The sequence below is a fragment of the Choloepus didactylus genome, chromosome 12 (assembly GCF_015220235.1).
Source record: "Choloepus didactylus isolate mChoDid1 chromosome 12, mChoDid1.pri, whole genome shotgun sequence".
NCBI classification, from domain to species: Eukaryota; Metazoa; Chordata; class Mammalia; order Pilosa; family Megalonychidae; genus Choloepus; species Choloepus didactylus.
In genome coordinates this window covers 18,541,016-18,554,584 of record NC_051318.1, presented here as the reverse complement: position 1 = coordinate 18,554,584, position 13,569 = coordinate 18,541,016, and the positions used below count along the sequence as shown (strand labels likewise).

At 35.2% G+C, this 13,569-nt stretch overlaps 1 protein-coding gene across 7 annotated transcripts in view; it reads left to right on the top strand.

The window, feature by feature from the left end:
• Positions 1 to 13,569, top strand: part of IFT88 (intraflagellar transport 88) — a 165,700-nt gene that overhangs the window by 49,117 nt on the left and 103,014 nt on the right. For all 7 annotated transcript variants that reach the window (XR_005211244.1, XR_005211243.1, XM_037800627.1 and 4 more), the window contains 2 exons: positions 9,114 to 9,200; positions 12,721 to 12,820. Coding sequence is in view for 5 of the 7 variants with exons in the window: in XM_037800627.1 (XP_037656555.1) it covers positions 9,114 to 9,200; positions 12,721 to 12,820 (187 nt within the window). In the remaining 2 variants the exon portion in view is untranslated. The remainder of the gene's footprint in view (positions 1 to 9,113; positions 9,201 to 12,720; positions 12,821 to 13,569) is intronic.

The window sequence follows — 13,569 nt, the reverse complement described above, 5'->3', positions numbered from 1 at the left end:
ACGAATCAGTGACCTGGAAGATGACAGAATGGAAAATGAAAGCATAAAAGAAAGAATGGGGAAAAAAATTGAAAAACTCGAAATGGACCTCAGGGATATGATAGATAATATGAAGCGTCCGAATATAAGACTCATTGGTGTCCCAGAAGGGGAAGAAAAGGGTAAAGGTCTAGGAAGAGTATTCAAAGAAATTGTTGGGGAAAACTTCCCAAATCTTCTAAACAACATAAATACACAAATCATAAATGCTCAGCGAACTCCAAATAGAATAAATCCAAAAAAAACCCACTCCAAGACATATACTGATCACACTGTCAAACATAGAAGAGAAGGAGCAAGTTCTGAAAGCAGCAAGAGAAAAGCAATTCACCACATACAAAGGAAACAGCATAAGACTAAGTAGTGACTACTCAGCAGCCACCATGGAGGCGAGAAGGCAATGGCACGATATATTTAAAATTCTGAGAGAGAGGAATTTCCAGCCAAGAATACTTTATCCAGCAAAGCTCTCCTTCAAATTTGAGGGAGAGCTTAAATTTTTCACAGACAAAGAAATGCTGAGAGAATTTGCTAACAAGAGACCTGCCCTACTGGAGATACTAAAGGGAGCCCTACAGACAGAGAAACAAAGACAGGACAGAGAGACTTGGAGAAAGGTTCAGTACTAAAGAGATTCGGTATGGGTACAATAAAGGATATTAATAGAGAGAGGGAAAAATATGGCAAACATAATCCAAAGGATAAGATGGCCGATTCAAGAAATGCCTTCACGGTTTTAACGTTGAATGTAAATGGATTAAACTCCCCAATTAAAAGATATAGATTCGCAGAATGGATCAAAAAAAATGAACCATCAATATGTTGCATACAAGAGACTCATCTTAGACACAGGGACACAAAGAAATTGAAAGTGAAAGGATGGAAAAAAATATTTCATGCAAGCTACAGCCAAAAGAAAGCAGGTGTAGCAATATTAATCTCAGATAAAATAGACTTCAAATGCAGGGATGTTTTGAGAGACAAAGAAGGCCACTACATACTAATAAAAGGGGCAATTCAGCAAGAAGAAATAACAATCGTAAATGTCTATGCACCCAATCAAGGTGCCACAAAATACATGAGAGAAACATTGGCAAAACTAAAGGAAGCAATTGATGTTTCCACAATAATTGTGGGAGACTTCAACACATCACTCTCTCCTATAGATAGATCAACCAGACAGAAGACCAATAAGGAACTTGAAAACCTAAACAATCTGATAAATGAATTAGATTTAACAGACATCTACAGGACATTACATCCCAAATCACCAGGATACACATACTTTTCTAGTGCTCACGGAACTTTCTCCAGAATAGATCATATGCTGGGACATAAAACAAGCCTCAATAAATTTAAAAAGATTGAAATCATTCAAAGCACATTCTCTGACCACAATGGAATACAATTAGAAGTCAATAACCATCAGAGACTTAGAAAATTCACAAATACCTGGAGATTAAACAACACACTCCTAAACAATCAGTGGGTTAAAGAAGAAATAGCAAGAGAAATTGCTAAATATATAGAGACGAATGAAAATGAGAACACAACATACCAAAACCTATGGGATGCAGCAAAAGCAGTGCTAAGGGGGAAATTTATAGCACTAAACGCATATATTAAAAAGGAAGAAAGAGCCAAAATCAAAGAACTAATGGATCAACTGAAGAAGCTAGAAAATGAACAGCAAACCAATCCTAAACCAAGTAGAAGAAAAGAAATAACAAGGATTAAAGCAGAAATAAATGACATAGAGAACAAAAAAACAATAGAAAGGATAAATATCACCAAAAGTTGGTTCTTTGAGAAGATCAACAAGATTGACAAGCCCCTAGCTAGACTGACAAAATCAAAAAGAGAGAAGACCCATATAAACAAAATAATGAATGAAAAAGGTGACATAACTGCAGATCCTGAAGAAATTAAAAAAATTATAAGAGGATATTATGAACAACTGTATGGCAACAAACTGGATAATGTAGAAGAAATGGACAATTTCCTGGAAACATATGAACAACCTAGACTGACCAGAGAAGAAATAGAAGACCTCAACCAACCCATCACAAGCAAAGAGATCCAATCAGTCATCAAAAATCTTCCCACAAATAAATGCCCAGGGCCAGATGGCTTCACAGGGGAATTCTACCAAACTTTCCAGAAAGAACTGACACCAATCTTACTCAAACTCTTTCAAAACATTGAAAAAAATGGAACACTACCTAACTCATTTTATGAAGCTAACATCAATCTAATACCAAAACCAGGCAAAGATGCTACAAAAAAGGAAAACTACCGGCCAATCTCCCTAATGAATATAGATGCAAAAATCCTCAACAAAATACTTGCAAATCGAATCCAAAGACACATTAAAAAAATCATACACCATGACCAAGTGGGGTTCATTCCAGGCATGCAAGGATGGTTCAACATCAGAAAAACAATCAATGTATTACAACACATTAAAAACTCGAAAGGGAAAAATCAATTGATCATCTCAATAGATGCTGAAAAAGCATTTGACAAAATCCAACATCCCTTTTTGATAAAAACACTTCAAAAGGTAGGAATTGAAGGAAACTTCCTCAACATGATAAAGAGCATATATGAAAAACCCACAGCCAGCATAGTACTCAATGGTGAGAGACTGAAAGCCTTCCCTCTAAGATCAGGAACAAGACAAGGATGCCCGCTGTCACCACTGTTATTCAACATTGTGCTGGAAGTGCTAGCCAGGGCAATCCGGCAAGACAAAGAAATAAAAGGCATCCAAATTGGAAAAGAAGAAGTAAAACTGTCATTGTTTGCAGATGATATGATCTTATATCTAGAAAACCCTGAGAAATCAACGATACACCTACTAGAGCTAATAAACAAATTTAGCAAAGTAGCGGGATACAAGATTAATGCACATAAGTCAGTAATGTTTCTATATGCTAGAAATGAACAAACTGAAGAGACACTCAAGAAAAAGATACCATTTTCAATAGCAACTAAAAAAATCAAGTACCTAGGAATCAACTTAACCAAAGATGTAAAAGACCTATACAAAGAAAACTACATAACTCTACTAAAAGAAATAGAAGGGGACCTTAAAAGATGGAAAAATATTCCATGTTCATGGATAGGAAGGCTAAATGTCATTAAGATGTCAATTCTACCCAAACTCATCTACAGATTCAATGCAATCCCAATCAAAATTCCAACAACCTACTTTGCAGACTTGGAAAAGCTAGTTATCAAATTTATTTGGAAAGGGAAGATGCCTCGAATTGCTAAAGACACTCTAAAAAAGAAAAACGAAGTGGGAGGACTTACACTCCCTGACTTTGAAGCTTATTATAAAGCCACAGTTGCCAAGACAGCATGGTACTGGCACAAAGATAGACATATAGATCAATGGAATCGAATTGAGAATTCAGAGATAGACCCTCAGATCTATGGCCGACTGATCTTTGATAAGGCCCCCAAAGTCACCGAACTGAGCCATAATGGTCTTTTCAACAAATGGGGCTGGGAGAGTTGGATATCCATATCCAAAAGAATGAAAGAGGACCCCTACCTCACCCCCTACACAAAAATTAACTCAAAATGGACCAAAGATCTCAATATAAAAGAAAGTACCATAAAACTCCTAGAAGATAATGTAGGAAAACATCTTCAAGAGCTTGTATTAGGAGGCCACTTCCTAGACTTTACACCCAAAGCACAAGCAACAAAAGAGAAAATAGATAAATGGGAACTCCTCAAGCTTAGAAGTTTCTGCACCTCAAAGGAATTTCTCAAAAAGGTAAAGAGGCAGCCAACTCAATGGGAAAAAATTTTTGGAAACCATGTATCTGACAAAAGACTGATATCTTGCATATACAAAGAAATCCTACAACTCAATGACAATAGTACAGACAGCCCAATTATAAAATGGGCAAAAGATATGAAAAGACAGTTCTCTGAAGAGGAAATACAAATGACCAAGAAACACATGAAAAAATGTTCAGCTTCACTAGCTATTAGAGAGATGCAAATTAAGACCACAATGAGATACCATCTAACACCGGTTAGAATGGCTGCCATTAAACAAACAGGAAACTACAAATGCTGGAGGGGATGTGGAGAAATTGGAACTCTTATTCATTGTTGGTGGGACTGTATAATGGTTCAGCCACTCTGGAAGTCAGTCTGGCAGTTCCTTAGAAAACTAGATATAGAGCTACCGTTCGATCCAGCGATTGCACTCCTCGGTATATACCCGGAAGATCGGAAAGCAGTGACACGAACAGATATCTGCACGCCAATGTTCATAGCAGCATTATTCACAATTGCCAAGAGATGGAAACAACCCAAATGTCCTTCAACAGATGAATGGATAAATAAAATGTGGTATATACACACGATGGAATACTACGCGGCAGTAAGAAGGAACGATCTGGTGAAACATATGACAACATGGATGAACCTTGAAGACATAATGCTGAGCGAAATAAGCCAGGCACAAAAAGAGAAATATTATATGCTACCACTAATGTGAACTTTGAAAAATGTAAAACAAATGGTTTATAATGTAGAATGTAGGGGAACTAGCAGTAGAGAGCAATTAAGGAAGGGGGAACAATAATCCAGGAAGAACAGATAAGCTATTTAACGTTCTGGGGATGCCCAGAAATGACTATGGTCTGTTAATTTCTGATGGTTGTAGTAGGAACAAGTTCACTGAAATGTTGCTATATTATGTAACTTTCTTGGGGTAAAGTAGAAACATGTTGGAAGTTAAGCAGTTATCTTAGGTTAGTTGTCTTTTTCTTACTCCCTTGCTATGGTCTCTTTGAAATGCTCTTTTATTGTATGTTTGTTTTCTTTTTAACTTTTTTTTTCATACAGGTGATTTGAAAAAAGAAGGGAAAGTTAAAAAAAAAAAAAAAAAAAAGAAAAAAGAAAAAAGACAAACAAGGGGAAAAAAAAAAAAAAAAAAAAAAAGATGTAGTGCCCCCTTGAGGAGCCTGTGGAGAATGCAGGGGTATTCGCCTACCCCACCTCCATGGTTGCTAACATGACCACAGACATAGGGGACTGGTGGTTTGATGGGTTGAGCCCTCTACCATAAGTTTTACCCTTGGGAAGACGGTTGCTGCAAAGGAGAGGCTAGGCCTCCCTGTATTTGTGCCTAAGAGTCTCCTCCTGAATGCCTCTTTGTTGCTCAGATGTGGCCCTCTCTCTCTGGCTAAGCCAACTTGAAAGGTGAAATCACTGCCCTCCCCCCTACGTGGGATCAGACACCCAGGGAAGTGAATCTCCCTGGCAACGTGGAATATGACTCCCAGGGAGGAATGTAGACCTGGCACCGTGGGACGGAGAACATCTTCTTGACCAAAAGGGGGATGTGAAAGGAAATGAAATAAGCTTCAGTGGCAGAGAGATTCCAAAAGGAGCCGAGAGGTCACTCTGGTGGGCACTCTTATGCACACTTTAGACAACCCTTTTTAGGTTCTAAAGAATGGGGGTAGCTGGTGGTGGATACCTGAAACTATCAAACTACAACCCAGAACCCATGAATCTCGAAGACAGTTGTATAAAAATGTAGCTTATGAGGGGTGACAATGGGATTGGGAAAGCCATAAGGACCAAACACCACTTTGTCTAGTTTATGGATGGATGTGTAGAAAAGTAGGGGAGGGAAACAGACAGACAAAGGTACCCAGTGTTCTTTTTTACTTCAATTGCTCTTTTTCACTCTAATTATTATTCTTGTTATTTTTGTGTGTGTGCTAATGAAGGTGTCAGGGATTGATTTAGGTGATGAATGTACAACTATGTAATGGTACTGTAAACAATCGAAAGTACAATTTGTTTTGTATGACTGCGTGGTATGTGAATATATCTCAATAAAATGATGATTTAAAAAAAAAAAATAAAAAAAAAAAAAATAAAATGGATGGATCATGTACCTACTTGTATGAGCTAAAACTATAAAACACTTAGAAGAAAACATAGAAGTAAATCTTGTGATATTGAATTAGGCAACGCCCTCTTTGATTTATGAAACCAAAAGCACAAGCCTCAAAGAAGAAATAGATAAACTGGACTTTATCAATATTTAAAAGTTTTCTGCTTCAAAGAATACCATCAAAAAAGTGAAAAGACAACCACAAAATGGTAGAAAATATTTGCAAATCATGTAATGAAGAAGGGACTTTTATCAGGAACATATAGAAAACTCTTACAACTCATTAATAAAAGTACCAATGACTCAAAAAATGTGTATAAAATATGAATAGGTATTTCTCTAAAATAAATATACAAGTGGCCAATATGCATATGAAAAGAATTTCAACATCAATAGCCATTAGGGAAATGCAATACAATACCACAGTGAGATATGACTTCACACCCAGTGAGATGGCTAAAAGAATAAGACAAGTGTTGGTGAGGATGTGGTGAAATTGGAACCCTCATACATATTTTGTGGGAATGTAAAACGGTATAGTCAGTTTTGAAAACAGTCTAGAAGTTGCTTAAAAGGTTAAACATAAAGTTACTATATGACCCAGCAATTCCACTCCTAGGTATATACCCAAGAGAAATGAAAATATATGTTCACACAAAAACTTGTACAACTTATAAACTTGAAGCATTATTCATAATATCCAAAAGGTAGAAACAACCCAAATATCCATCAGTGGACAGATGGATAAAGAAAATGTGTATCTGTACAATGGAATATTTTTCAGCCATTAAAAAGAATTACGCACTAATACATGCTACAGATTTGATGATCCTTAAAAACACTATGCTGAGTGAAAGAAGTCAACAAAAGTCCACATGTTATTATTCCGTTCATATGAAAGTCCAGAATACAGAAATCTGCAGAGACAGAATGTAGATTTGTGGTAGGTTAGGGATGGGAGGATTTGGGTCATGGTGAGATAAGGGGAGATAATTAATGGGTACAGGTTTTTTTTTTTCATGACGTATTATTGAGATATATTCACACATCATACAAACCATCCGAAGTATGCAATTACTGGCTCACAGTATCATCACATAGTTGTGCATACAACCCCATGTTCAATTTTAGAACATTTTCAATACTCCAGAAAAGAAATAAAAATAAAAAAGAGAACCCAAATCCTCCCATACCCTTTATCCCCCTCTATTATTGACCTATGGTATTGGTGTGATACATTTGTTACTGTTGATGAAAGAGTATTAAAATACTGCTGTTAACTGTAGTCCATAGCAGCGTTTCTTTCTGTGGTGAATGTTCTTAAATTGTGCTGATGGTTACAAACATTTGTAAATATACCATCAACCGTTGAGTTGTACACTTTAAATAGGTGAATTGTATGTTATGTGAATTATATCTCAAAGCTGTTTAAAAGCAACTACAAAAAAACTTTTAGCAGAATAAAATAAATAAATAAATAAAGGAAATCTTTGGGATCTAGGGCTAGACAGAGAATTTAGACCTAACTCCAAAAGTGCTGTCCATACAAGGAAAAACTGATAAATTGGACTTCATCAAAATTAAAAACTGTTGCTCTGAGAAATACCCTGTTGAGAGATGAGAAAACAAGCTACAGAGTGGAAGAACATACTTGCAAACCACATATCCAACAAGGAACTAGTATATGGAATATATAAAGAATTATCAAAACTCAACAGTAAAAGAATACTCCAATTACAAAATAAGTAAAATACATACAAAGAAATATTTCATTGAAGAGGATATACGGATGACAAGCACATGAAAAGATGCTCAGCATTGTTAGCCTTTAGGGAATTGCGGTTGAAAACCATAATAAAATTATCATTACACACTTAGCAGAATAGCTAAAATAAAAAGTACGGACAAAAGTTCTCAATGCTGGCGAGAACGTGGAGAAAGGAGATCACGCAAACATTGCTGATGAGAATATAAAATGTTACAGCCATTCTGGAAAACAGTTCACAGTTTCTTAAAAAAAGGAAACATGCAACTTCCATATTACCCAGCAATTTCACTCCTAAGCACTTATCCTGGAGAAATGAAGATTGGTTCTCACAAAAACCTGTGCATAAACTTTTATAGCAGTTTTTTTTTTAATAGCCGAGAACTGGAAACACCCCAGATATCTTTCAATGGGTGAATGTTAAACTGTGATACATCTATAGCTGGGAATATTATTTAACCAAACCAGAACAAAAAAGGAGCAAACTGTTGATACAATTGAAGTGGATGAATCTCCAGAGAATTATGCTAAGTAAAAATAAGCCAATCCTAAAAACTTATGTACTGTTTGATTCCATTCTTATATCACTGTTAAAAATCACAGAATTGTAGGAATGGAGAAGAGATTCTTGGTTGCCAGGGGTTGAGGAGGTAGTAGGGGGCAAGATGGAAAGTGAGTGTGGCTATATGAGGGCAACATGAGGGATACTTGTGATGGAAATGTTCCATATCTTGACTATCAATGTCAGTATCCCATTTATGATAATGTATCATTAGTTTTGCAAGATGTTACTATTGGGGGACTGGGTAAAGGATAGATACATGGGTTCTCCTGGTATCATTTCTTACAAATGCATGTAAATCTACAATTATCTCAAAAAAAAATTAATTATTAGCAAGAATAACGTTAAAAAAGGAATGTTAAGTGAATTGGAAAGATAGTCTCTCCACATCAATACAGCGTATTGAGAATGAAGAGCAGGTTATAAGAAAGTATGTATTAAAATAGCCATACAATATTATTTACCACAAATTATTTCTTCAGTGGCTATTTTTACTCTTTACATTTATGTAACTTCTGCTACACAGTCTTGTATCCTTCCGTATAACTTTCTTTTTTCAGTTTGTAAGAAGGCATCATAGAGCAGAAAAAAAAGAAATGAACATTGATGACCCAGAAGGCAGTAATGCCTTCCTAATCATATTTCCTAGTCATAGTTTTTAACTTGACTAATGAACAGATTTCCATCATCTACTAGGCTTTTATGTGTTAGCTTTGATAGATAATGTTTATACCTAAATTTTAAGAAATAAATCCAAGCTACTCTTTTCCCATGTTTCTAAATAAAACTTTTTGGTTTGTTTGATGTAGGAAAGCCATGGCAGAAAAATACATCATGACAGCTGCAAAACTCATTGCTCCTGTAATTGAAACATCTTTTGCTGTAGGTTATGACTGGTAAGAGAGAGAGTCACTATAATTGAATATGGCATTTTCTTTTCATAATGTCTACTTTTATTGATTTAAAATTATTATTGTTGGAAAAGTGAATAAAATAATTATGAATATTGATTTGGACTTATGAAACAGATAATATATGTTAGGATTAATATAGGCAATTCTAAAAATTCAAGTAAGATATGTTTCTTATTGTTCATGTCATTTCTTAAACTAAGTACTTAGGGCAATTGTGTTATTTGATAGGAGATTATGTGTTAACTCTGTAGATACCAGTTTCCCTTGATGGAATTTGTTAATTTTTCAATAAAGTTGTCCGATTGCAGGTAACATGGAAAGCCCAGTGCAAATTTAATTTTTAGTAACTTTGAAGAAAGATTGTGCATTCATGAAACTTTCTTACACAATTTTTTTCAGGAATTGCAATATGTGTATGTGAATATGAATGCATGTGTATGTGTATATATATGTATTATGTACAGTATATATCTATGTATATATGCATGTGAGTATATACATAGATATACATTAAAAACCACACAAATGTCTATATCTATATGGATTTTTTTATTTTTTATTAGAGAAGTTATAGGTTTACAGAAAAATCATGCATAAAACGGAGTTCCCATATTCTATCCTATTATTAACATTAATTGGTAGATTTGCTACAGTTGATGAAAGTACATTTTTATAATTGTACCATTAACTATTCTCTGTGGTTTACTCTAGGGTTCGCTGTGTTGTATGGTTCTGTGGATAATTTTTTAAAATAGTTATTCTAGTAACATTTGTACAACCTAAAATTTCCCCTTTTAACCACATATTCAAATATATATTTCAGTGCTGATAATTAGAGTCACAATGTTGTACTACCATCACCATCATCCATTACCAAAACTTTTCCGTCATCCCAAATAGAAACTCTGTACCATTTAAGCATTAACTCCCCATTCCCTACCCCCACCCTGGCCCCTGATAACCTATATTCTAGTTTCTGGCTCTGAATTTGCTTAGTCTAATTATTTCATATCAATGAGATCATATAATATTTGTCCTCTTGTTTCTGGCTTGTTTCAGTCAACATGATGTCTTCAAGTTTCATCCGTTTGTTGCATATGTCATTCATTCAGTTTTATGACCAAATAATACTCTGTTGTGTGTATACACCACATTTTGTTTATCCATTCATCAGTTGATGGACACTTGCGTTGTTTCCATCTTTTGGCAATTGTGAATAATGTCACTATGAACATCTTTTGTGTATATATGTAGAAGAGGGGTTACTGAGTCATATGATAATTCTATATTTAACTTTGTGAGGAACCTCCAAACTGTCTTCCACAGCAGCTGCACCATTTTACATTCTCACCAACAATGAATTAGTGTTCCTGTTTCTCTCCATCCTCGCCAACACTTGTAATTTTCCATTTTTTTTAAATAAGTGGGTTTGAAATGGTATCTCATTGTTTTGATGTACATTTCTCTAATCACTAGTGATGTTGACCATCTTTTTGTGTGCTTTTTGGCTATCTGTATATCTTCTTTGGAGAATGTCTATTCAAGTCTTTTGCCCATTTTTAAATTCAGTTTGCCTTTTTGCTGCTGAGTTGTAGGATTTCTTTATATATTCTAGCTATTAAACCCTTATTGGATATGCAGTTTCCAAATATTTTCTCCCATTGTGTAGGTTGTCATTTAGTTTCATGATAAAGTCCTTTGAGTAACAAAAGTTTTAAATTTTGGTAAGGTCCCATTTATCTATTTTTTCTTTTGTTACTTGTGCTTTGGGTGTAAAGTCTAACAAACTGTTGCCTAACACAAGGTACTGAAGATGCTTCTTCATGTTTTCTTCTAGGAGTGTTATAGTTCTGCCTCTTATATTTAGGTCTTTGATCCATTCTGAGTTGGTTTTTGTATATGGTGTGAAGTAGAGGTCCACCTTCATTATTTTGCATATGGACATCCAGTTTTCCCAGCACCATTTGTTAAAAAGACTGTTCTTTCCCAATCAAATGGACTTGCATCCTTGTAAAAAATCAGTTGACCATAAATGTGAAGGTGGTTTTCTGAGCTCTCAATTTGGTTCCATGGTTTATATATCTGTCCTTGTGCCAGTATCATGTTATTTTGATTACTATGGCTTTATAATAAGTTTTAAGATCAAGAAGTGTGAGTCTTCCAACTCCAAATCCATATGGATTTGATGATTGGTTTTTACATTTCTGCAAAGGCCATTAGAATTTGATTCTGTTGTGTTGAATCTGTAAATCACTTTGGGTAGAACTGACATCTTAACATTTAGTCTTCTGATCCATGAATACGGAATATCCTTCCATTTATTTAGGTGTTCCTTTAGTTCTTTTAGCAGTGTTTTATAGTTTATGTATATATATATATATATATATATATATATATATATATATATATATTTTTTTTTTTTTTTTTTTAAATACAGGACAATGCTATTTAGATTCAACAACAGAGCTTCTGATTGGGGTTTAAAAAATACTTTATAAAAGTATTTCTGATGAGAAATTGGCATTTAATCTTATTGAGGCTCCTTTGTACATGACATGTTGATTCTCTCTTACAGCTTTCAGAATTCTCTCTTTATCTTTGGCTTTTGACAGTTTGATCATAATATGCCATGGCATGGCTTTATTTGATTTATCCTAAATAGAATCTGTTGAACATATTGAAGGTGTATAATTCATACCTTTTACTGACTTTGGGAAGTTTTCAGTTATTATTTCTTTGAATATTCTCTCTGCCCCTTTCTCTCTTTTTTCTCCTTCTGGAACTCTCACAATGCATATGTTGGTCCTCTTAATGGTGTCCCACGTGTTCCTCAGGCTCTGTTCACTTTTCTTCATTCTTTCTTCTACTCTTCAGACTGGGTGGGCTCAGTGGGCTGCCTTGTCTATGCAGGGCAAGTTCTGGGACAACTAGTCCCTCAGGCTACCACCGGACAGATTGGGGCAGACATATCTGTTCCCAGTATATGCACAAGGCTTATACTGCTCTGTCCGGGACCAGATTCAGGGATCTGCACTGGGAGTATGGTCTGGTTCTGCTCCGAGCTGGTGAGGGATGAGGAAGCAGCCAGCCAGGGGGCCACAAAATCCTACCGTTTTTAAATAGCCTTTTTCTTGATCTGTCCTTTGCCTTGCAGTCACTTTAACTGTTTCCTGAAACTTTGTAACAATTTTACCTGTTATGCATTGAAATTATTTTAGAAGTCAATTAAAGAGAATATAGATAGCAATCCAATTTTTATTTAAAATCCCATAAATTATTAAAAGTGAAAATAGTATAATGAAAAATTGGGTAACTGAATTAGTTTAGAACTGAAGAATTCATTAAATGAATGCCTTGATAGGAGGAAATCGGGTGCTTAGCTTTTACATAGCACTAGAAGCATTTTAATAAATCTTTGAAAAGTTACTATTTAAGAAAACCAGCAAAAACATCAGTATACTAAAACAAAATAAAGTAACCATTTTTATTATTTGCATTATAGGTGTGTTGAAGTTGTGAAAGCTTCTCAATATGTAGAGCTAGCAAATGATCTGGAAATAAATAAAGCAATTACATACTTGAGACAAAAGGACTTTAACCAAGTAAGTTTTTAAAACATGTTTTAGATGCAATTTGTATGTCAGTTGGTCAAAGCAATACAATCAGGAAACTCCTTTCTAGAATAATGTTATCTTTGAAGTTACGTGAAGTTGAATAACCATTTTTATCTCCATCTTACCAGTTTAATTTCCATTAATATAGTATTACTTTATTCTAATTTCTGTTTTTCCTCTTTCTTAAAATGTGAATAATTTCCATTTGAAGCATGGTTGCTAAATTACTAAACTATATTCTTTCCAAGAGTAACTTTCCTCTAGAGACTTTGAAACTGTTAACTGAAGTCCTAGGATTCTCCAGAGCCAAGATTCTGCATAGCGAGCATGGAGATGAGGCCGGAATATACCCTGATGCTTCTATTCCCCCTTGTCACCGAGCACCTTTCCTCATATTGTCATACATATCTGGTATATCCCATTGCATTAGGAATAAAAGGGTCTCATTACAAGCCCTGAGGGATCTCTCCCTAGTAGCACTGCTCCCACACTAACCTAGGCAGAAGTGTTCATGTGCTGCCCCTTCAGTTGTCTGCCTTACATGACCCTCTCTATAACCTGAGACGTAGTGAGACAAGGCCAGAAGGCTTCAACAAATTACAATGGAAGAGGGAATGACAAGAAAATACACATAGAATGAAACCAATATTCTAGTTTATAAAACTAATGGTACCACATGTGCCTGCAACTAAAAACTTAGCTCCTTCAGGTTTAAACCCAGAGAGCAAGGGACAGAG